At 38.8% G+C, this 25,191-nt stretch overlaps 1 protein-coding gene across 3 annotated transcripts in view; it reads right to left on the reverse strand.

Moving 5' to 3' along the window:
- ZNF385B (zinc finger protein 385B) overlaps positions 1 to 19,059 on the reverse strand; it is a 143,967-nt gene extending 124,908 nt beyond the window's left edge. For 2 of the 3 annotated variants that reach the window (XM_075710995.1, XM_075710996.1), the window contains exon 1: positions 18,757 to 19,057. In XM_075710995.1, the coding sequence (XP_075567110.1) occupies positions 18,757 to 19,057 (301 nt within the window). Of the gene's footprint in view, positions 1 to 18,756 lie in introns of all 3 variants that reach the window. The other variant, XM_075710994.1, reaches the window with a different exon arrangement.
- Positions 19,060 to 25,191: the final 6,132 nt, after the last annotated feature.

Below are 25,191 nucleotides of genomic sequence, written 5' to 3' on the forward strand. Positions count from 1 at the left end.
TAAGAGGGGTTCTTTAACAGTAGGGAAGAAAAGGCACCACCTGGCTCATAATTAGAAAATTCAAATTGGCAGTAAGATGCAGTTCTTAACTGCAAAGGTAAGGGGTTATTTAAACAATTCAACAGTGTAACAGGTAAATTAATCACATCCTGAAGTCCTTAAATTGAACTTGGATGTGTCTCTAAATGATGTGTTCTAGTTCAATAGCAGATTTATTGCACTTAACAGCAAGCACTGGCATGTTAGGGAAAGCAATCTCTTCTACTGAAGGAATTAATGCTTGGCATTATTTTGTCTAGTATTGTACAGGAGATAAAACTTGGTGAATTCCTTTGGTCCTCAGAGTCTACGAGCCCCAGTGGATGCACTGATTCTGATTTTGTTTATACCAAAAGAGTCAGGCTAGACCATACATGACTTGTAGATTTGTTGACTTCCAAATTTCTTGGTAACAAGTTTGCTTTGATTAGTGTAACAGGAAGATTTTTCTCATTATTTTCAGTTAATTGGTAGATGTCCCTTCAGACTTCACTTCACTCTGGCAGCTGATTGCTCCACACCACAACAGACAGTCATGTTCCACTAGCATTCAGCAACAAGATCAAAGGGAAAAAAAAAAAAAAGACCAAAATAAAAAAAGAGACCATTTCTACAAGACTGTGGTTCCTCAGAGAGACCTCCACTGCAGGTGTGCACTGTTACTGGTTGTTGCTCTAACAACTATGTAACACCTGAAACTTTGAGTTTGCAGTACAGTTTCTACTGACCCTAGAACTCTATTAAAGGTAGGCAATAAACAACATGTTCCTGTAATGGCCTAGAAAATAATATAGTGAGTAAAGGGATTTCAATATCAGGATAGGTAGTATATTTACAGTAACATATCAGTTGCTTGCAGATTATCACCACTCAACTACCTACTAAAAGCTGCTATTTTGACACATTTTAGGGTATATCATTTCTAGCTACACGTTTTTGACCACTCAAGACAGAATAAAAATTGCCATTTTTTCACCCAGATTCCATGCATGCTCCCTATCTCGTCCATGGGCACCTCATCCAGTCTTTCTAAACTCCTCATGTTTTTCCAGCAGCATGCCTTTGCAGAGGGATCACTGTTGAACAAACGAGGCCCATCCTCTTTCAGAGGGGCTGGATCAGCTCCCTTCTGCAGAGTGCGCAGCTGTCACTTCTGAGACTGATAACCCCTTGTACGGGATGGATGAGACTCTGAGCAGTCAAACAGCCTGCTACTCGGCAGCCAGCAGAAAGAACACATTCCTGCTCTCCACTCTGTAGCTCTTCAATTAATCCATTAACAATTCTGTGATTAGGATTCTTCTTAGTTATTTAAAGCAATTAAAAGTAACTTTGAGGCACTGTATCAACCTTGCAAAGGGAAGACTTGAAGCAACCCAGGTTGTGTGCTTGCTTTCTATCAAAGCAGCTCCAGGTTTTCAAATGAGGAAAGAAGTACAAAGTAGAAATACTTTAAAAGTATAGGTAACTTTATTTACCCAAATCATCCACTAACTTCAAGTCTGGATAATCATAAGAAATATTTCTGAAGCAGAACTGCAAAAAGATGGAAAAATAACTGCATTTAGTCTAAGACAGAAAGTATGTGTATATTGTTCCATCATCTCCCAAGAATTTAAGCAAAAAATAAGAACATTATGATTGTAAACATGGCCTGTCTTTGCCAGCATAGATGTCCAGTGCAGTAACATGCAACAGACAGGAACATTATCCACTAAAACCTGCTCTTTTCTTCTGCTATTGAAGTCTTGACATAAAATGCAATTGAAATATATAACTTCAATTTCAAATAGGTCTTTAAATTTCAGTGATGCTTGGTATTCACTAAATTAACAGCTCTTCAAATATACTTCTTGTATATAGAAGACCACCAGCCAAAGAAACCTACATCAACAATTAAAGGACTCAGCAAAGCTTCTCTTCAAAAGAAGCTTCAGTAAAGGTGGCTGGAAGTTTTCCTTGAAACGATAACAAAAATTAAATCATCTGACAAAAAAACATTATTTCTAAAGCTATTTTTAATCTTTCATATTTTGCTTCATTTAATAACATGCCTGTTATGAATAAAATGGACTTCTGATGATAAAAAAATTTGGCATATTAAATTGTGTTTCTAAACAGATAAAAAGGTGAAGTACACTGTATTTATTCAAATACTAGTCTCTTGCTATAAAAATATAAAACACAAAATACTTGAAAAATTAAAATTTGTGCATTTCTTCAGAATTATTTTTCTGATGAATTGTGCACTTCCTCAAAACAAATTTTCTCCACAAGAAGGTTTCCTAGATTTAAAAAAAAATGTTTTAAACTAAAGCCCAAAACAAACCCCCCCAAAATACACCACAGAATTCACACTGTCTAGTCATTTGCCTCTTCAGCAGTGATCAACTTCACTTCCAGTTTACAAGCACAGTTGATCATAGAATCATAGAATGCTTTGGGTTGGACCTTTAGAGGTCATCTAGCCCAACCCCCTGCAGTGAGCAGGGGCAGCTTTAACCAGATCAGGTTGCTCAGAGCCCCAGCCAACCTGACCTGGAATGTTGCCAGGGATGGGGCCTCCACTACCTCTTCTGGGCAACCTGTTCCTTGACCACCCTCATTGTAAAAAATTTCTTTCTTATGTCTAGTCTAAATCTATTCTTCTTTAGTTTAAATCTATTATTCCTTGTCCTGTCACAACAGGCCTTGCTAAAAAAATTCTCCCCATCCTTCCTGTAGGCCCCCTTTAAGTACTGGAAGGCCGCAATAAGGTCTCCTCGCAGCCTTCTCTTCTCCAGGCTGAACAACCCCAACTCTCTCAGCCTGGCCTCATAGGAGAGGTGCTCCAGCCCTCGGATCATTTTGGTGAACCTCCTCTGGACCCGCTCCAACAGGTCCATGTCCTTCTTGTGCTGAGGGCCCCAGAGCTGGACGCAGCACTCCAGGTGAGGTCTCACCAGAGCAGAGCAGAGGGGCAGAATCACCTCCCTTGACCTGCTGGCCAAGCTTCTTTTGATGCAGCCCAGGATATGGTTGGCTTTCTGGGCTGCAAGCGCACATTGACAGCTCATGTCCAGCTTTTCATCTACCAGTACCCCCAAGTCCTTCTCCGCAGGGCTGCTCTCAATCCCTTCATCCCCCAACCTGTACTGATACCGGGGGTTGCCCCATCCCAGGTGCAGGACCTTGCACTTGGCCTTGTTGAACCTCATGAGGTTCACACAGGCCCACCTCTCCAGCTTGTCCAGGTCTCTCTGGATGACATCTCGTCCTCCTGGTGTGTCAACCACACCACTCAGCTTGGTGTTGTCTGCAAACTTGCTGAGGGTGCACTTGATCCCACTGTCTATGTCATTGATGAAGAAGTTAAATAGCACTGGTCCCAGTACAGACCCCTGAGGGACTCCACTTGCCACTGGTCTCCGTGTGGACATCGAGCCATTGACCATGACCCTCTGGATGCAACCATCCAGCCAATTCCTTACCCACCGAACAGTCCACCCATCAAACCCATATCTCTCCAATTTAGAGAGAAGGATGTTGTGGGGGACTGTGTCGAACGCTTTACAGAAATCCAAGTAGATGACATCCATTGCTCTTCCCTTGTCCACTGATGCAGTTACTCCTTCATAGAAAGCCACTAGGTTGGGGGCAAAACCTTGGGATGCTCCAGCATTGCCCACCTTCTGGGGCAGAGTACTACACTGCTGCACACCTCGCATTAGCTTCACTTTCTGCAGGCAGGAAAATAAGGGAACTGATCAAACTAGCAGCCAGAAAGTGAAAAACAGAACAAAAAAAATCAAAATCCAGTGTGCATCTCCTCAAGTAGTATTTCTTTAGTCCTATCCCCAAAAATGCCATGTGTCTTGATGCAACCTTTTTTAAGACGGAATTTTCAATGGCCACAAACTGTATTTTCTTCTGCTCCAATTCAAACTCCTATTTACGAACCATACCCAACAACCTGTGAACACTTACACAAACATTTAACCTTAGGTGCATGAATAATCAATCATCACTAAAGTCTCAGATAAAATGCACATGTGAGGGTAGTTGGTGTTTGAAAAAAATCTGGAACACCCTGACTTTAGCCCTGTTGCTGTTTTATTTCATGCATCAGGATGCAGCAATGCTTTCTGCTCTCACAAAGTCTTTCATCTTAATTTGCTTCTTGAGTTAATTGGTACATCATACTTAAGCTCTAACCCAAACCTCTCCCTCTTCACCGCCAAGCCCATTAACATCTTTCCAACAAGTGAGCATGTGCACGAAAGAGAGCAGGAGGAGAAGCCATGTGTTTAGGTTGCAGAGCACCTGCAGAACATGGAAATCCCCAGCAACTTTTATCTGTTCTTGCAATAGCTCATTCTGTTTTGTCCCATTTCTCAGAAGACTCTAGTAAACTTGGGCATGATCAATGAATAAATAACATGTTGTAAACAACATGACGGTTTTGGGTAAAAGCTGGTCAAACTATTTGACAAATGTTTACAAATCCAGTATCTGTTTATAAATTAAAAATTACAATTATACAGCTGTACTTAGCAAACCCAATACGAAATTATGTCAATTCAAAGATTTTTTTTTCATAATTACTTGATAGTTTGGATACATATTATACTTTTCTCTTTTTTACCACTTTGCTAGTGGATATCCTGATATACTTAACCAAGCAACAGGCTGTTTCTGCCTCTTAACTGAATAACTGTTTGTGAACAAGATGAAATACTTTAAGTACCAAATACTATTTGCAACAAAAATCTTCTAAAATTTGAGAATTTATAAAGTATTTTAAGAAAATAGCTTTGTCACCCAGATATTCATGGGTGAGTATTTCCTTGCAAAGCATAACTAGATCACAGACTTAATTCATTAGCTGCTGGTAAATTATTACTTTATTGATTTGGATTTTAAGCTTCATTGATTATCCAGTTGAGAAACATTACCTACAGAAGGATACAAATGGCATAGATACCATGCAATAACAATAACTTCCGGAATAGAAGTCTAGTACACAATTAAGAGAACAGTGTCAACTCAAATATTTTTTTTCCAGCATGGGTAATCTGAAGTACTCTCTAAAACAAAGTCATTTGACTTGTTAGTTTTGAGGAAGGAGGAAAGGGAAAAAAAATATTTCCCTTGAAGGAGGAATACTTGTTAGAGAGGATAAATTATTAAAATGAGCAAGTGTTTGCAAATTATTAAAATGAGCAAGTGTTTGCAAATGACAAACAAAATGAAGAAGGGACAACAATATTTTTCCTTGTTTCTGTCAGCTTTTTCCTTGTTTCTGTCAATAGTTATTAACAAAAAAATCTGGTACTACACCACTTTCATATAAGCATTCTTTATAATCATATCTACAAAAAAAAACCCTAAGGATGTTTTCATGATGATTTAATCCCCAGCAAATAAACTTCTGGTGTTCCAGCTTTGGCTTTTCTGAAAGCCTGTGCCCTGCTCACCAGCCAAAGTGCCTGAAAAGCTTAAGTCTTATTTTCAGAAGTAACCTGGGTACACAGGTGCCAAGTGCTATTTATGTCTCCTTAAAAAGAGGTTGCTATAATGATTACTTAACAGAGGATGGATTTTTACTATTCAGAACCTTACTAGAGACATATCAGGCTTCAATGGCACCGCTAACAAAGCTGGCCACAATACACTAATTGCAATTCCTAACAATAAACTTCAGTTCTTTCCAACTAGTCTGCTTTTTCTTGATGAAGTGATTTCTGTGACTCTTTATCCAGATGTGCCACTCCAAAGCCTAGAAATCTTCCTCACCTCTTTATTTTCTCCATGTTCCATTTAAGTATGTTCTGCTGATACAAAAAAAGCCTCCTTTTCTGTTCACATTTAAATTCTCAGTCCCAGAACTATGGTTTCATTCTACCTATTATGAAACAAAACATTTCAGGAGGTCATCATTGCAAACACCCTAGGCTGAGCGAGAGGAGATTGCACATATGTGAAAACTTTGAATCCACTTTGAGCAGAAAGACAGACAATTTTAAGAACTTCCTTCATTGATTTCTTCCCTCCTCTTCCTCTCTCTGCTCCCCCTACTATGAAGTATCCTAAAGAAAGAAAATGGAGGCCGCTGGGTGGAAGTCACAAACTTCCAGACAGTATGTTCTGACTTCTAATTATGTCATTACAGAATGCTTGAAGACAGCAAAAGGGAAACCAGCACACTAGAGACCTGCACTCCCTGTCTCTTCTTCTAGCTCAGCAAAAGTATAAATATTACCCAAGTGAACAGCTAACAAAACAAACAAAGAAAAAATCCAAAAAAAGAACACACAATAACCTCAGAAGTCCCTAGACCTGGAAACATCCCTTAATCACCAGAACACAGATCTCATACACCATCCAGAGCAATGACATACACTAACAAGTGGTATCACCAAAGGCATCATACCACAAATTCTTGTCCAGTCAAAAGGCTGACACACTTTCATAAGTTGCCTACCAGGAAAAGTTTTGCCCACTGAGCTTTCACAGTCATACCCTTTCCCTCAGGTAGTTCCTATAACACACTACATGAATTTGAAAATCTCAGTCCTTAAAGAAGCTGTATTTCTCTATTCATGGAGTATTAAAAAGACTTCCTCATCTCCTCCTGAGATCTGCACTGCTCAATCACAGAAAAAACTTTTTCAGGGTAGGTCTTGGACCTACCCAAGGCTAAGGAATTTAGCCTTTCATCTGCCCTAACTGCTGGTGTCAATACAAAGCAATCTCCTTACACCTGTACAGATCAAAAGTACCCTGCTTTCCTCAAAAACGAAAAGAAAAAAACCCTCCTTACAGGAACAAAAAGCATACATGAAAAAGGGAAGTTACTCAGTTTATTTTCCATTCAAAGACATGTTATGAGCACTGCTCAGAATCCAACAGAACAGAAAGCATATGAAAACCCACACAGTTTCTTGGCTGAACATTGTGGGTGAGACCTCCAAAATATCTCCGTCTCTTTAGCCTATAGACAGGGAAAAACATATATAAACTCCAGCTTCAGCAGTAGGGCTTCAGTAGGGCTGCCACAGGGAACTACAGTTCTCAGTTTACTCTGCTCCTCTGGCAGGAATCACCAGTGACCTTCACTAAAAAATGGAAATTCAAGATTTCCATGAAGAGGTTGTCTAGACTCACGTCCCAAAGTCAAGTGATCAACATGGAATTGCTCACAACTCCATACCACTTCCCCAATCATATTTTCCTTTTAGCTTCCAGTGTCCTCTTCTCCTGCAGAATCTCCTTGTAAGTAACCTTGCAGTAGTGAAGCTGCTATCCCCGCATGCTCTCAAGCTGCAGAAGATCACCATACACTAACGCTGATGTTTTCTAAAGGAGAAGAAATTAAAATTATGGTGCCATGTGATAACTGGCAATCTGATATAGAAATGGCTCTTGAAACAGTAGAGCTCCCTACCAGGAAGCAAAGTAGTTTTGCCCAATGTAACTAGCACACAAGATCTTGCTTTTCACTTTACCTACATACCAATGTGAAACGGCAGGAGGGGAAATAAACAGCAATAAAGACACTTGGAAGAGGATGCAAGATCTTTGAAGCTGAAAGCACCTTACAAACAACATCATCTTGGAACAAAGAACTAGCCAGCTTGAAATGTGACAAGCTTATATGTATAGCGATAAAAAGCATGGATAAAAAGAATCCCAAAAAGAATATAAGGACAAGGAAAGGCATTTTAACTCAAGCACTCAAAGAAATAAAACAAGTCTGATATGTCATGGTAGTGACATGTCACACCGTTTTTCAAATGTTTGTAACAATATTTTCTGCCTGGTAGCCTTTAAACACACACTGAAGAACAGCAAGCAAATTTATTCAAAGGTCCTAAAATGACAGCAATCGTTGTTCTTTTTTAAAGCTGTATAAAAAGCAAGCTGCCAGTCCGCATCTATTGCATGACTACAGGATGATCGAAACAACATGGCTTTGAGAAAGGAGCTTTGTTGAAGTGATACTCTGCTGCGCCTTCCAAGCGTCTTTAACAAAGTGCAGTAGTCTCCATAGCTTCTACTTCTCTTCCATGATGACGGAATAATAAAAAATTGGTACACCAGCTTAAGTTTACTTCTTAAGTAAGCTTCTGGAAGCTATGGCCTCCAGCTGCTTCTTTCCCAGGAAGGCATATCAGTAGCTGATTGGGATCTCTCCTCAGCACTCAGAGAAGAAACATTACCAGTTCTAGAGCCCACCACATCTTCCACACAAAACAAAGTCATATTTTGCCCCTTGCAGACAGAACTTAGCAAAGCAGCAAATACTGTACCATAAAAAAGTGCTTATTGCAGGATAAAGTCAGAATTATGGAGCGCAATTTAAAATTACCCTATATACAAAAGTGATTAATGTAAGCTGGACAAAGTAACCTAAAAAAAGTGAAGTCTAATAGTGCACGATGTTAACCACCTTAATCTTTCACTAAGGGTAGCTGCTAGTGAGGGAACAGTTAGCAATCTGGCAGTTAGAATGCCCTCTTCCAAGAATGAAACATGGGTAAAAAAGTTGGCTCATCAATTTACGAATGATATATATTAAATGAGGTTTTACAAAGGTATTTACTAACAGTTTATTTTGACTCTTACAGATTTCCAAAGAAAGAGCGAAGTCTGTAACATGTTCTAAACTTGCTTTCTTAAAAGCATCTCTCCTGAATGTTTAGGGTGCTTCATATACATTTTTCAAGTGTATTTTGTCCTTGATCATTAAATAAGCACACAGAGCAAATCAGCATCAAGGGATAGTAATTTTCCATGTAATGAAAAAAGCTTATTGCAAAGCAATTATAAAGCTCTGTACGCAGTGTAAGAAGGTAACAATGAATTTAATAACTTTATGTCATGAATGACAAAAGTTATCTGAAAGACTGCAAACAAAATAACTCCAAAATGCTATCAGAAATGTGAGTAGTTTACGGTCATTGGGGAGAATTTTCCTTTAGCAAGGTCTCCCTAGATCCCTACCACAAACGGCATTTTTGTTGGGGATTTTTTGGGGTAGGGGGTGGGGGTGTTGTTTTGGGTTTTGTTTGTTTGTTTTTATCTCCAAAGAACACCTTAGCAGAAGCTATCAGCTTTGACAGAACACCAAAATTCTGGCACTGAACCATAAATTGACCATTACCATAAAAAGAACTGCTAAATGAGAGACCATGTGCTCAGTATAAAACTAATTTCATGCTTTCAAAAGCACACAGTGGCTTCTAGCAAGATAGTGGCCCTGGGACTTGCAAAGACAGATTGGCTAATACAAATGGTGTGTGCTCCTGATGCAGTCTGCTTAGCCAAGCTTTACATGTACTGGCAGTAAATAGAAATTCTCGAATCTTCTGTCAAACAAATACACACTTATCTATAACTTCAGAGCTGAAAGCTATAAAACAGCTGCCTCATAAATATATTTAGCAGGAAAATGCATGAGCTGTCCTAGTTCCTCATAAAAAAAAAAAAAAAAACCCACAGCAGTCTTTACATAGTAAGCATAGACATTTCTATAGCAAGAAAAACATTTAAATAAATATTTTTTCAGCATTTTTCCTTCTTTTATTAAAAAAATTACTATCAGCAAACACTAATACAATCATAGCAGGACTCACCACAAACTAGACATATTAGCAGAACAGCAATGATTAATAAGTAACTTGGTGAAACTAATTTTTTGTGTTCTGCTATAGGTGAAATTCTCAATAAAAAACTTTTTTTTTTTTTAAACACAGAGGTACAAAGTCTATTTAGTTTATGATAATGCTTCTTTTGAGCTTAAAGATTTACTACTAGAACTTCACAGGCTACCTTTAGCACACTATCTGTTCCCTTAAATAAAACTTACTGCACTAAATCTCAAATTTAACTTGGTTAGGGAGAAGCGACAGTAATTTTATACCCTTCTCAAAGCAAGTTGTCAGTGCAAATGAATTACTGGAAGCTATCCTGGGCATGACAGGTCATAACTTTCAATATTAATCATGACAGACATATGCAAGATGTCAAATCCAGTATACAATTTATTTCATTCTTTACTTTCTTAGTTCATCTGGAGAATCCGACAGCTCTTGTGTTTTACATATCATTATAACTATAATTTGAGATTTAACAAACCAGAAAGCAAGCTCTGGTAAGAGGTATTTAGTCACAGTGCTAATTAGCTTCTTTCTACAACAATAATACAGCATCACTGACATGTTCCAAAAACATTTAAAATGCATAGGAAGTCACCTACTGGAAAGATGCCCTCTGCAAACAGCAAGCAAGGAAAGGGAGCTTGCCACATTTTTAGAGTTACTTTTAATACTGAAATAAGAAGAGAAGAAAAATATGCATTATATGCCTTGCCATTTTTCTTATCCTTTCCACTGGAATAACTAAAACACAAAATGACATGCACACAGAAATACTGCCAAATATGTAAGCATCCACTCTTAATATCATATCACAAAGCAATTCAGTGAAGTTTAATAATAAAAATCATGCTCACCTCTACTGGGAAGTCCACTCCACATTATGGCAATACTATTTAAGCAGCTTAAACAGCAACCAAGTTACATAAACAAAACTTCCAGTATGTGACCAATATGATCTACGGTGCTACAGAGACTTGGCTCCAGCCCTGATCATCTGTGTGACAGTACACTGTTATACCAGTGCAGCCTCAAACCTTCCCAGATGCCGGCTTATTGCATTGCTCATTGAAAATCCTTCACACGCTGGCAACATTTTAGGGAAGGACAAGCACACTCTGAGTCATTTGTAAAGAAAGCAAAGCAATTTCAGTTCTGTATCTTCATGCGTACTGAAACACAGAGCACTGTCAAAGTAGAAGTCTGAGGTGAATTTATGCTGAGAAACAGGCAACCCAAGCCTTCATTATCAATGCATGGAATCAGCTACAGTGATCAAATTCAAACAAACCATTAAAAAAAAAGATATGGTTATGAAAGGCTCTACAGATTCAGCTCCAAACCACACAGAACGAAGAATCATCTATCTAGACTGTGTAAATGTTAAAAATAGCTCTATCTTTTCTACAATGAATGAGAGACAGAGGAGAATCAGTAACCTGTATTGTGATGAGATTCGATATTGGAAAAAAATCCAGCAATAAAAATTAATGATTCCTTACAGCTTTTCTAAATAAGATTAATTTACAATTATGCAAATGAACAAATAACTACTTTTTAACCACATAACAGGCAAAGTCTATTATATATAAGCACATACGATACCTATTAAAGAGATACATAAAAATTTGGATGAAAATTTTTAGAATACTGATCCAGCAAAGATCTGTACAGTCCAGCAGATTAAGTATTTGAACAAAACAAAACCAAAAAAAGAATCAACAACTAAAAGCATGACATTACATGACCAATGCCTTTGTCTTTCAAAAACAACAATAATTTTTAATTACTTACTATGAAAAACCTCCATGGCTTATTAAATTCATGCTCCTCTTACTCCCACACAGACTTCCCACTATGTAAATCTTTTTGTCTTTTCAGGTACTTCATACGTTTTCTTTCCCAAAAAAGGTAAGAGGGCATGTGTCGCTGTGCATACTCACGCCCACAGAGATACACAGGATAATAAGAATCAGATGTAATCACAACTAGGTTAAGTTTGCAGAGGAATAGAAAGACACCGGAGTTTTTATTATAATACCTGTACAGTTATCCAAATATACTACCGTGTCATAAGACAACTATGAGAGAAATTTTGGCAGGATCTGATCCCAGATACTTACCATACAGAAAAAGTATCTGATTTACTTTTGCAAGATTAAAAAATAAACAAATCTGACTTTATTATTTTATTTTTTCAGTCATTTTAATACAGAAATCACTGTTGGAAATGCACACTGAATAAAAATGACGACTCTGCATTTATAGATCCCTTTTCACCTCAGCTGTCTACACCTGTAAATTGTGGATCACATCCTTCAAAGAGACAGTGAAGAAATCCTTAGAGCACAATGAACTCAACTGATTTCAGTAGCTCTCCAGGCCACTGCCTGGGCTGTTTAAATGACAAGGGAGACCCTTCAACCTGAGCAGAAGGTGGGTCATCACCACTCCTGCAGCCATTCTCAGCTTGAAATCATGGCTGGTGAGCAGCTGTATTTTTGGTCCTAGACTTTGATAACATCTGATTATCTGATGTCTTCAATGCTGGTTCTTTACCACAGCATAACTGCCCCTGAAGACAGGTTAAACTCTCCAAGGCGGCATTTTGCAGAGAATTTTGATATGAGAATATATTTATGCAAACTAGTGGTAAAGAGTGCCAACTGTGGTAGCCAATTTTATTCTGAAACCCTTCACCACTCCACCCAAAGTACTCCCCCATAAAGCACTTCTTTCCATACTAGCCACATATTCCATTTGTTTGCTTGCAAATGTCTAATGTGCTCCCCACCTCCAAGAGAATGAAGTGGAGGTTACAAATTAATAATTGGTCTGATAACCTTTACCAACTTCAAAAAAGGTTGGGTTTTCTTTTTTCCGTTAGGGAATTTTTGAATGTTTTGCTCCAATGCAATTTGACAATTACTTAAAAACAACCAACCTCAAAGAAACAATAATTTTGCCTTTTTTTCCCTTGAAGACTACCAGTAAGTACACGTATCATGTACTTATTGTTTTTGTGAATTTTACCAGTACTTTCACAGTGCAGCTACTCAAACACAGAACAAAGTATGATAGACACAGTTTGTAGTTATTAGCAAACAAGAAGTCATCTGTAATGTCAGCTCTGTCCCTTGACATTAACTCTCATCATCAACATTTTGTAAGAAGTAAAATACTAACAGTTTCTCAACAGCTCACTAATCTAAGTTGCATTACAGGAATGTAACTTTTTTTTTTTTTTAATTATACTGGAGAAAGGTTTTGCTTTTTAGCAAAAGAATCTAATATTTTCCAAATAGGGTAACAAAACAGGGAACAACCTCCCTTTCACGGGGCCGGGGGAGCCCCGAGGCACTGCTCCACTTTGTGTCCCCACAGCAGTAGCTTTTTGCAAACTGCTTTCCAAAACGTTGGGCTGTAGGCAGCAGATGTGGAAGGCAGAACAAGCACTGACCTTCTACAAGTTTAAAAAAGGTTTTGGCATAACACAAGAAAGAGTAAGCTCACAGTATCCTCCTCCTCTGTAGTCTTACACACCAATTCTATAGCTATGCATGCACACATTTAGTAGGACTCGGCTGACAAACTTTGTCAAGATACTTTCGGTTGCTGCTTCGCATTCCTCTGAGTACTTGGTAGAATAATTCATAAAGATCTTGTGTAATAAAAGACAGGTTATCCATGTTCTTTTTTTAGAAAAATGAAAGACAAACATCGATAAGGAATTTGAGGACCTATTATCCAGAGGCTTAAAGTAAACAAAAATACTGTTCTCCATTACGTTGGCACAAACAGTCTTAGATAGCAACTAAGCTACCTGTCAGAAAGCTAGTCGTGGCCCAGCTAAGGATTCAAACGTACAAAGAAAGACCTCCATTTAGGATCAGATTCTTCTGACAATTAAAAACCAAGGAAAAACTCCACTGAAATCTGAGTAATGCACTGCAGTTTCATTCTGTTGTAACAGACCATCATTTAATCCTGCACTGACCTAGTCATCTGGCAAGGTAATTTCTTTACAGTTTCATAAAAAAAAAAAAAAAAAAAGTGTTCCTCATATGCACAGGCCAGAGGAGGGCGTGTGGATTTAAGGCTAGCTGGGATATTTTCAGAATAATTTCTCAACGTCTACCAATAGTCAGTTTTACTTTTTGAGAGAAAGAAAAAGTCAGATGCTTAGAAAATTAATTATTAATCTAAATTAGATGTTTAAGAAGGTCCTTTTCATTTGACATAGCTGAAGACACTATTTACACTTCCTAACTCCAGACATTTGACAAACTAAAATGCAAGTTAGCTATATAGTCCATGGATCCTTTGAAGGATAATTCTGAGCACTTTAATTGTAAGTCTCCCTGCCTCCATTAACTTGAAAGGATGCCTAGACTTCCAACTTAATATGGCATTGTACAAGGAGGCAAAGCAGTTCTGATCTCTATTGCCAAAACTGAAGAAAATCTGCCTTCTCCAGACTCCCTTTGTTCTCCTCCTATGTCCAAGATTGCCGTTCTACCTTCTGCCTTGCGCTAGCATTACCAGGCCCTTTTTGTGACCTGATTTAAGTCATGAACACAACAGAAGTCTAGTCATTTATGTATTTGTTTTGCTAGTTTAACAAATCCCTGGCTGTCATTGCTGTGAGCCAGATCACACAACTGTGTGTTGATAGTCCCTCAGGAAATCATCCTGTGATTATTTCCTCAGTATCACAGGGGAACACATTAACTTGAAGGACTGTTCCCTACAAAGAGTCACGGCATAGGGGCTCACAGCATTTCCAAAACTGTCTTACAAGGTCAGAGATTTCAAGAGCGAAAAGGCAGAGCTGCTACCAGAATATACTGCCAGAGGACTGACGGCCCAATCTCGCTTTCAGCCACACCTACAGAAAGATCTTCAAACAGGCATTGATGAGTGGCATCTGGACCCTAAAGCACGTTTGCTGTTTAAAACTGCCTGTGACCCAGGAAAAAGTGAATCTGCTTTGCCAGCTTCTAGAATTTGGGCACTTTCTGTAACAAAAATGAAACCACCCTTACCCATTTCCAGGGATCTGTAAAATTTGGACTTCAATAAGTATTTGTAGTACACTCACTCTTAAAACTACTCCGACCCTTCCCATGTTAGCATGGGGGCAAAGGAATGAAAATCAGGAGATTCGCCACGAGATACCACCCCAGGGAACAAGTAATGAGAATTCCTGGAGCAAAATCAGTGTCGTCTCCAAATGAGAACTGGGAGCAATATAACGAAGTCACCCACGAAACTGGCCACAGCATATATATTCACGAACAACTCGCTGTTATCCCTACAGATAGCTTGCTTAATAAAAAAAAAAAAGGCTTAAGAAAGCACCAGCAGCAGACCAAGCCAGCCAAGGCCGCACGGCGGCCCCTGTGCTCAATGGGCCGGGCTGCAGCGCCATCTCGTGGAAGGCTCGCGGCGCCGCAGGCGCGCTGCCTTTCCCGCCGGCAAAACGCCGCCCACCCCCTTTCTTCGTGTCCTGAACCAGTAACTCATTAGCTGTCTGTCAGCAGATGAGGCGGCACGCAATCTTAAATTAGTCAAGTTCGTACCATACTCGCAGAACTGGTTCCTCCCCCTTCGAAGGGCAGATACCTTAGCCCCTGTTTTCGGGGTGACAGGCGGGATTTCGGGTACCCCAAGAAGCTGTGACCTGAGCCATGGCTACCGCCGGGGCAGGCTCCAGCAAGGTGTGCCGCTGAAAAGCTTTGAACAGGCCCACTCCAAAATACATTTCTCCAAGGCTGCAAGAAACTACCCCTTCTTTTCCTGCTTATAGGAAGTAACTGAAATAAAAGGGTGGTCAAGAATTGGAACAGGCTGCCCAGAGAGGTGGTGGAGTCACCATCCCTGGAAGTGTTCAAAAAACGGGTAGATGTGGCACTTCAGGACATGGTTTAGTCTAGTCTACCCTTGATTGGCTTAGAGTAGACTTGGTAGTGTAGGTTAATGGTTGGACTGGATGATCTTAAAGGTCTTTTCCAACCTAAACGATTCTATGATTCTATAATTTCCAACTGAAGTTGCAGAAGCAAATACACACTCTCCTATTTGGAACTTCATTTATTTCCTTCTGGCAGAAGCCTGGCCGTACATCCGATACGCCTGGCACAGGGGTAGGGATGGCCCTTGGGAACGGTATCACTGACAAACTTCAGCCTGAGCTGCAGTAAGACAGGGTGGGTACAAATGGTAACGAACAATCACTAACGTAAGCAAAGGCTCTAACATTGTGTGCAATATACTTTTCCAGTAGAATGCTGTTTTCTTCACACATACAATTTTTAACACCAATCTAAAGAAATTTAGAAGTTCAATGAGTGGATCAAATCGCTAAAGCTTTCTAATTTAGTCAATTTCTTGATTTGGTCAATATAAAGCAGCTGTAAACTTTATTTTATATGTGATTTTACTTGCTCTGAAGTAACTGAAATTGCAGGTACAGGTACAATAGCAAAACAGCTTCCAGATTTCAGTAATGTCACAGAGGGGACCTCAGAAGCGGATGAATATGAAAATATGTCTCATGACTCCTTTGTATTGATCCCCATTTGGAAGAAAGTCCACCAAGAGCCAAGGAGCCTAGAGGCAGTGACGGTGTACAGATCAGTTCTGTCATGCAGGATCAAGACAGTTCTGGCAGGTCTGTAATCCTGGTTTCTGTACTGTCAATGAATATTTTCAGTCATGTATATTTTACAGTCACCTTATTTTCCAAGAGAAATATTACTAATTGCACATTCATCTTATGAAGACAGAAGAAAACTCCAACCACAGATGAGCAGGAACCTTTGCAGGAAGCTTCCTGAGGTGTGCTGAACTGTTCGCTACCTGGCTCATTAGAACGGGATGCAGTTACAACAACGAAGTATGAGAGGGGCTATTTGTTTCCTTCACAGGTGGAATAAAGTCTGTTCACTGGTGAAGTGAGATGAATTGTTCTCTTACCATGTGCACAATTAATTGTTTACAGTGTTAGCCAAAGAAATGGGAAAGGCAGACTCCCATTACAAGGGGTAATAACACTCCAGAGGACACGGATTAAAACTGAGCCTGGGTAACATCAATTTGTAAGAAAATTAATTTCTACTTATTTTTGGAAAGTGTTCTTTGAGACCTACATTTCAGTAAATCTTATTCTCCTACTGGCTCCTAAGCAGTATATTAAATTGTCTATGCAATAATAATAATAAACTGCCTATGCCAGGCATTTCTTTCTTTCAAATGCTATGAAAGCAACATCCTTCAGCTATGAACACAGAATGCCTATTTCAACATGCACTGGACAGACCAGTGTAACTGGTAAATAACTAGGATATAGTCTACCACAGAGGTCAGTGAACAAAGCACAAAGAAACATGAATTTTAACTCCTAAGCTATACAGTAACCCCAAAGCATGTGTTCCAGAAAACATAAAATATTCTCAGCGTCAGAGCATTCTTTGAGCAACAGTGCCAGAGCATCAGCTGTGATTCCCCAGGAATGACTGCAAAAGACATCAGGTGCAGGGGTCCAGCTAACAAAAAGCAACGGAAAACATACAGTGCAAACATTTCAAATGTTTTCTATCAGCACACAATTAAGTAATTTAGGTGTTACTCAATAGGAATTTAATACTTTGGACCACGGGCCTTACCCAAGTTTTACCCTTACACTACTGGGTTGTAGCCGAACAAAACAATACAACAGATTTCAAGAAAAGTCAAACTCAGTTAACAACAAACAAAATCAGAAGGGTGGGGGAGTGGGGGTGGGGAGAAAAGCTTAACCCTTGAATGCTGTTTGACTGTTTCTCTACAAAACCAAAAATCCCCACAGCAAATCTCCTCATGTGGCTAATAAAAAAAATTCTCTAATAAAATTAATAAAATTTTTTTCCTGAAGATTTGAGATCTGTTACTTCAAACGATTCTATGGTTCTAAGTATTAATAAGCAACAACTTTTGCTTCTTCTAGACAATAACTACTTAAACCTGCAGCATTTTATTTATCTCAGAACCAGAAAGGACGACTTGCTATACTTGCTTGAGACCTAAAGAATACTTTTTAAGATCAACTTCGGTCCTTTTGGATTCTACAGAATGTCAAACCCCCCTGAACTTTCTTTAACAAAATAAATGGAAAGGAAGAAAGAAAGTATCTATTTCAGCTATCAGTAAGAAAGCATCCTTAAAGTGCTCTAACAAGTTTTCTTCCATGCTGTTGGAACATCACAGAAAAAGGATAATCCTGCAGCAAAATCCTTAGACTACGAATATCAAAGCAAGAGACCCTATAGCATACCAGGACCCCTTAAAAAAGGGAAGGAGAGTCACAACATCCTTACTCTTACAACCATACAAGATTGAATCATTTGTTCCATGTGTTCACTTTCTTACATGTGTGGAGAAATAAGGAAATACTAATTTTTTCTCAGAATAGCTATGAGCCAAGTTGAACACTGAAATAAAAAAAAAAAAAAACCAACAAAAAGCACATTATGTGCTTTGCACCTTTATATTATGCATGTTAAAACACATTTTGCCCAAGCATTTGGGACCTTTGTTTTGCCCAGTAAGTAAAAAGTATTGTTTCAAATTACTTGTCACTTGAATGAGAGTAATTAAAAATCAGACCACTGAAAGCAGAAACAATGAAAGGGCCAGGCCTGTAAATTCCAACTCTCCTCCTCCTCTTCCCACCACTACATTTCTTCTAAAAGTTTCTCCTGTACCCGTAGCATCCTTCTAGAACTTTGTTTTGGGAACAAAAGCAGATGACAAAATACATGACTATTTGAACCCACAACAGCTACTTTTAAATGGACCATATCTCAACTCCACAAGGCCCAACACAGCCATTTATCATGCATTAACACAATATTGCCTTAATACAGGTTGGCTTCACAGGAAAAGAAATACACCAGGAATTCTGAACATGGCAAAATATTATTAACTACTAGTATTAATCTATATTAAGTTTAATGGCGATGTTGGGTGGGGGAGGTAGAGCTTAAAAGCTTCCTCAGATCTCTTGACCAAAATCCAACACCTCATACTCATCATGTACCTGTGCTTGTACTTGCAAACAAAGTGCCAGGAGCTGTACTTGTAGGAAGTTTTCCATTATTTAGTTGCTTCACTCTTTTCAGATGAGACTTCCCATTGTAATGAACTTGAGCTTGTGCTGCAGAGTTCAGCTGTATATTGCACACTTCGCAGAAGGAAAACAGTATCTTCTTTTTTTCTTTGCTTAATTGATAGTCTTGTCTGTCATTCCTCAGTCCTTTTTCTTCAAAGCCCCGTAGAACAGCTGGTTGATTCATAATCCCATCTTCAAAGATGTGGTCAGGACTTAATGGACGCTTCATACCTACAAAGGAAACAGACAAAATTGTTACTAGAAGCCAACTAATAATGCTTATTGCTAAATCAGCATTTTCTTTTTTAAAATGCTATACAACATGAACCAGAGACCAGTTCCAACAAATAAGGTTCCAAATTGCAGAGGCGTCACTTAATGGAGAAATACATGCATTTGTGACACACCACAGAGCTCAGAAGTAATAAGTTGGCAATATATCACAGTCTGCGCACAACAGCAGCTCACAACTCATTATTTTGTTCTGCAAGCTTTCTATTTTAAAGCAGGTTTATCATTGCATCTCTAGCAGAGGTTAAGATTATTTTCAAATACATTTCCTCTGCATCACTAAACACTGGTTCCAGAGCTTTTCACTTTCCAATGCCCATAGCAGTACCCACTGCCCCAAACGCAATTATCAACAAAAAGGATGCCAACAAAAGATACTACTGAAACACTGGAAGACAGTAGACTGCTCAAGTGAGACTACTGAATAGTTTCCACTTTTATATACACCCAAATCTTCAGCCTTCAAACAAGCATTAAAAAGTTGTCTATAGTAGTCTGTCAGTACCTTCATAATTAAAACTATTATACAGAGAAATGCCAGCTAGAAATTAGTCTTGAGCGCTACACAAATACACAGTAAATGACAGTCCCTGGACAACAATCCAAGAGCCTGAAAAACGCACTTGTCCCTAGAGAATAAAAACCTCATCATGGATAAGTGAACCAAGCTGCACAAAGAACTGTTTATATATCTGGGGGGGGCGCTGAGTAAGTGTGTATTTTATTTAAGGTATGCTGCTAAACCAGTAGAGAAGAAGGGGTGGGTGGGTGGAGGGGTGCTCTTTATAAGGGGGAGAAGAGTCAAGGGTAACTCAAATAGAAAATATTTCTGTTTTCTTGGCTAAACAACTTGCTGTTTACACTTTATTCTTTCCCACCACCACCCCCCAAATAGTCTGGATCAGCCAAAGGCTGGCTCAGGGAGCTGTGCAGAAGAGCTCTTGCCAGGCAACAGTGCACCTACATTCAGCTTCCAGAAGCAAAGAGGCTTCCTTCAAATGCCAGGTCCCTTTTTCAGCCCAGGAACCAGAGCAGCACAGATCTTTGTGCATACCTGCCGCTCTGACAAACAGGAGGAATGAGAGGGACCACACCTCCACAGGCACAAAACAAAACACAAAAGCAGTTGTAGCAATCCTCCCCAAAACAGTGTAGTATTTGCAAGCAATACTAGAATACTCCTCTCATTATCCAGACAAGCATATTACCAGGAGAAAGTCCGTCTGGTTCTTTGGCACAGGTATTTACATGTGGGAACAACTTCAGAAATATGTTATTTAAAGAGTCATTTTTATGGTGGGATGGACTATTTAATCACATTCCTAACTCTAGCCCATGCTTAAAATTTTAGTATTTGTACAAATTCCTCCTCAAGCATGATTCACTGATCAAGTATTCTAAATAAACAGAGTTCATAGTCGTAGTCGTATATTTGTTTCATATAACTGTCAGTTCTGCCATCAAACAGACAAAAAATACAAATACCTTAAAATATACATCACATCAAATATTAAAACAAAAAATAATTATTAAAAATAATTGTAGGGTCCAGGTACCTAATTGCTTTCAAAACCAAAATACTAGTGATCCCGAAAACCTAGGCTAGACACTGTCACACTAAATCATTTAAGCATAAGTATCATATTTCAAGGCAAGCAACCAAGATCCTCGACTCAGCTGAGCTTAGATGACATTTTCATTTGAAAATTTAATCTGCTTAAAGCTTTGGTACTTGTTACTTTTCAATGTATTTTTTAAATCATAAATAAACTTCCCCTGCTCCCTTTGTTTTCTGTTTTTATTTCAACAGCGCTGTTGCAGGTTTTTGTTCCCTGAAGTAAAAGGTTTTGAAACAGAAGTATTTTTATAGTACATTGTTTTAGATGCTATAAACATACAAACACAATTATTTAATAATAAAATAGGTAAGTTTAAAAATCCTTATGAGAAATCTCCTAAGTTTGATTTCAGAAAGCAAATAATAATTCAAAATATAATTCAGTAATTATTTCAATAACCTGTAAGATCTTAATGAAACTCGGTTGATACATTTAAAAGTGGTATTTGTATTAGGAAGCTGCGTGGACCAGAAGGCAGACTGATGGAGCAGACAGCTGATGCTGAGTACCTGTAACAGCACCAGAACCTTTCAAAGGGGTTTGTTTTGGAAAGCACCAACCTGGTACTGCATTAGCCCATTCTCACTACAGTACAAGACACATACACTCCTGGACTGCATGTTTTGGTTTACTTTCATCCAAAGGAAAGAAACCTTTCAGTTGGTAAAGTCTGACACTGCTGAAATATGAACCAAAGCAGAGGTAATGGGAAAAATCAGAAAACTTGCCTCAAAAGTGTACTCCTGACGTGACCAAAACTGGTTTTAATATGGGCACACACCGAAAGAGCAACTGAGGGTAGCAAGGACTCAAACACCACACCTACACCCTAGAGCAGCGTCTCAGCTGCCAGGCTAGAAAGAAAATGAACCTTCAGACAAACAAAAAGAAACCACTGTCCAAATTTCACTTTTGTTTTTACAAACAGAATAGTTTTAAACTCACTTTTACTACAAAGTACTGTCTTAGTTGCATTAACATAGGACAAATGAGTCTTTAAAGCAATGTCTTGCTACTAATTTGAGAACTAAAAACCACAAGCTGAAATTTTAAAATAAACCTGATTGCCTAAAGCTCTGCATGTAAATTAAAAGGTGACCTGATTATAAGCAGCACTGACCTCCCAACAACTGCTGGCAGCAGCAGATGCAAAGCACTTCTGAAAAAAATACCTACACTGAGCATCTTAAACCTTGGCTTTAGGAGGGCATGGAGCAGCATACTCTGACCGGTCCGACCCTGGAGAGGACCTGTACTTGCAGCCAGAAACCAAACCATGCTAGCCCTCAGATGTCCTCCCCTGCTCCCATGCAGCAGTTCCAGCCCTCGTCTTCCCAGGAAATTAAGAGACCTGAACATCTGGTATGGCAGATCATCTGTGTTTGAAAAGCCTTGTCCAGTCTCTTCTAAAGTGTTTAAGAAGAAAATGTTGGTGGCAAACATCCATCAAGATTTTACTGTGTGAAAGATGTGCATGCTGTAATACAGCTTTTACCATAACTGATGGCTCTTTGTGGCGTATGTATTTGTTAAAAAAAATTAAAAGGTTATTACATGAAAGGTCCCATTTGTCTTTAAAATTCTGTCTCCTTCCTTTCTTCTTCAAAGTTGGAAAAACACACCTTTAAAAATACCTTCTGAAATGTCATGGCTCTAGAATATACAGAACAAGTACAATTCTGCATTGGGTCAGTGTAAGAATCTCAACATGAATGCAGATGTATTTTGTAAGAGGTAACCTTTCTTTAGAAGGCTATCTGAATGCTTTACACTTATGAAAGAAGCCTGTACATACACATTAATTTGTAATTTAAAAAAACCCACCAAAAAAAACCCTTGAGCATTCTTCCTATTCTCTACATTTCCTAGTAACAGAAATTTATGCAAGCAAGCATCTGGCAAGTGTCTTTTTCCTTCAAAAAGAGCTGCTCACTGTAGACAGAGTTTGAAGAGTTCTGGATGGTACTTATTCTCACTCACCAGGAGTCAGATATGAAACGGGGCCATTTTGTTCCTCCAGCTTACACATAGCTCAGTAACATTATCACGTAACAGAAGCAGCTACTTGAGACTACAGTCAGTGAATGGAGAATAAAGAGAAGTTACATGATCGTTATATTCTCTGAAATCAAACAAATCATTTAGAGTAATAGTTATAGATGGGATGATGAAATATTTAGAAGTAGGTTTAAGACTGAAAACAAGAGTATGACTTCATTAAAAGGGAGAAAAGATGGAAATTATCATAAGGGGAAAATACACTTGATCAATCCTGCAAGCTGCCAGTTTTATATAACCTGGATACAGCACAGTATAAGCCGAATCTCAGGAGTGAATGATATGTAACAATATCCACAAATTAAAATGTCCCATACAAAAAGGACATGATTCTGTGAATCACACTGTAGTGACACACACGACAAAGGTAGTGCTATATCACTAGTTGTATTTACTCAATGACTTAGAGGACTAGACCCAATTAAAAATTGAAAGGTGAGAATGTGAAAACAAGGGAAAAAAGCAGGAAACAAGAGCATCCAAGTATGTTAGAAAACATTCAGCTGAAATAATCTGGAAAAATCTAAGTCCGTAAGGGGATTGTATGCCATATTCGTCTTTCATAGGTACTTGAAAGCCTGCTTCTTTCTCTTGCAAAAGTAGTTCTGCATCAAACCAGATATACTAATTTTTACTCCGATCAAAATCATAAGAGGAAGCAATGCAAGTATAAGAGCTTTTCAGGTATTTGACATAAGCTGTTACCAGAGTAAACAAGTTGTCCCTCTTGTCACGTTTCCTCCCCAGTACACAGAACTGTGATCTAGCTCAATAGATTCTGCAACCAATACCGGAGCAAGAATAACTTAGTGATTTATGACACCACATTAAGTTCTTAGGTGTCATGAGATACCCTGTTAGGATTTCTGAAACCACATCTTCTCAGCCTCTTGCAGCTGGCAAAGAAATCTAAGCATGGACATCCTTTGTACTTGAAACTCAAGGCAATTAGCCATTCAGTTTAGCTAATTTACTTTTAAACAGAGTTGTGCTTTCAGAGGAGCTACAAAGAACTATTATATATAGTACACTGCTGTAGGTGAGAATGTGCAAATCTTTACTCAAAGGAAATAAGCTTTGGTTATCCTAATGAATTAGTGATGGTTACATGAAGCATTCTTTTCCTGAGTGCTGGTCTAAACTTTTGCAATGCCCATTCCTAATTAGTTGATACTTCAAAGAACCGCTATGCTGGAAATGTAATTAGACTGCTGTCCCTCTGTGGATCTGTGCCAGGTAAGCAAAACAGAAAATATATTTTAACAACTTAGGTATGGGCAAAGAGGATTTTCTCCTTTAGCCTTTGGAAATAGTCAAATGAATTACCGAAGACACAGGAACAAATATAAAAATTACCTGGCTTTCTATATTGTTACAACTGGGGGAGGTGGGGGGGGGGTGGGGGGGGTGGGGAAGAGAGACCTAAGACAGAGCCTTGTGCTGTACACCTCTTAAGCACCTCCTATGGGGAAAAACTATGCAGATGGACCAGTGAAGTCTGTATGCATGCCTTAAGAGCTGTGGTCTTGCACTGGAGCAAGTATGATTCCATAGTTCCTCATCTCTGCCATAAAACACTCACACACATATACCAAAAAAAAAAAAAAAAACCCAAAAAACCCCGAAACAATCCCCGCAAAAAATCAAAATTGGGGTGTGGGGGCCCGGGGGGTGGAACCCCAGAACCAACCAGCTTGAATACCTCCAGAGCATTATTTAAAAGAAACTCACTAGAGCTGCTTTTGAGAAGTCTTATGACCTTTCTTATATTTTTAGACAGTATTTCCCAAACATAGATAAACTATCGAGAGGCATATGGTTTGCACCATCTGGGCAACAAGTTCTATTGGGATACTGTGGTGAACAGCATATGCATAGTGCCTGGTGCACAGTATCCTACAGTGTTTAAAAAAGCACCAGAGACTATTTTGAAGCCAACCTTGAAAAATCCCCCATATGTTTAAGGGACCAGTTTCCTTTCAGAAGATGTGTTCCTCTTTCTTTCAGTACAAATCAAAACAGAGAACTGCCATGTTTAATCTTCATCTTGTTCTGAAATTCCTCAAGGAGGCATCATATTCTGCAATGTTTCCACCTGTCAAACTATTTATTACCCATCCATACACATCTGATCAACTCTTCCTTATTTCTTTCATCTCTGCTCACAAAGCACATAGAATGTTTTAATTCAAAGTTACAGTAAAAACTGGATTGTTCAGGAAAGTAAGTATATTTTTATTCCTTGTGACAGATAATCAAACCAAGCTTGACCAAACCGAGTTAAGTAATTTTTTAGCCTGTATTTTGATGCTGGTTTAATCAGTGTGAAGATGAATAGGAAGTCAGCTTGCTATTCCTGTGCATTTAAAGTTTTGAATGGTGTAGTATGACAAAT

Source organism: Pelecanus crispus, chromosome 5 (assembly GCF_030463565.1).
Source record: "Pelecanus crispus isolate bPelCri1 chromosome 5, bPelCri1.pri, whole genome shotgun sequence".
Classification (NCBI taxonomy): domain Eukaryota; kingdom Metazoa; phylum Chordata; class Aves; order Pelecaniformes; family Pelecanidae; genus Pelecanus; species Pelecanus crispus.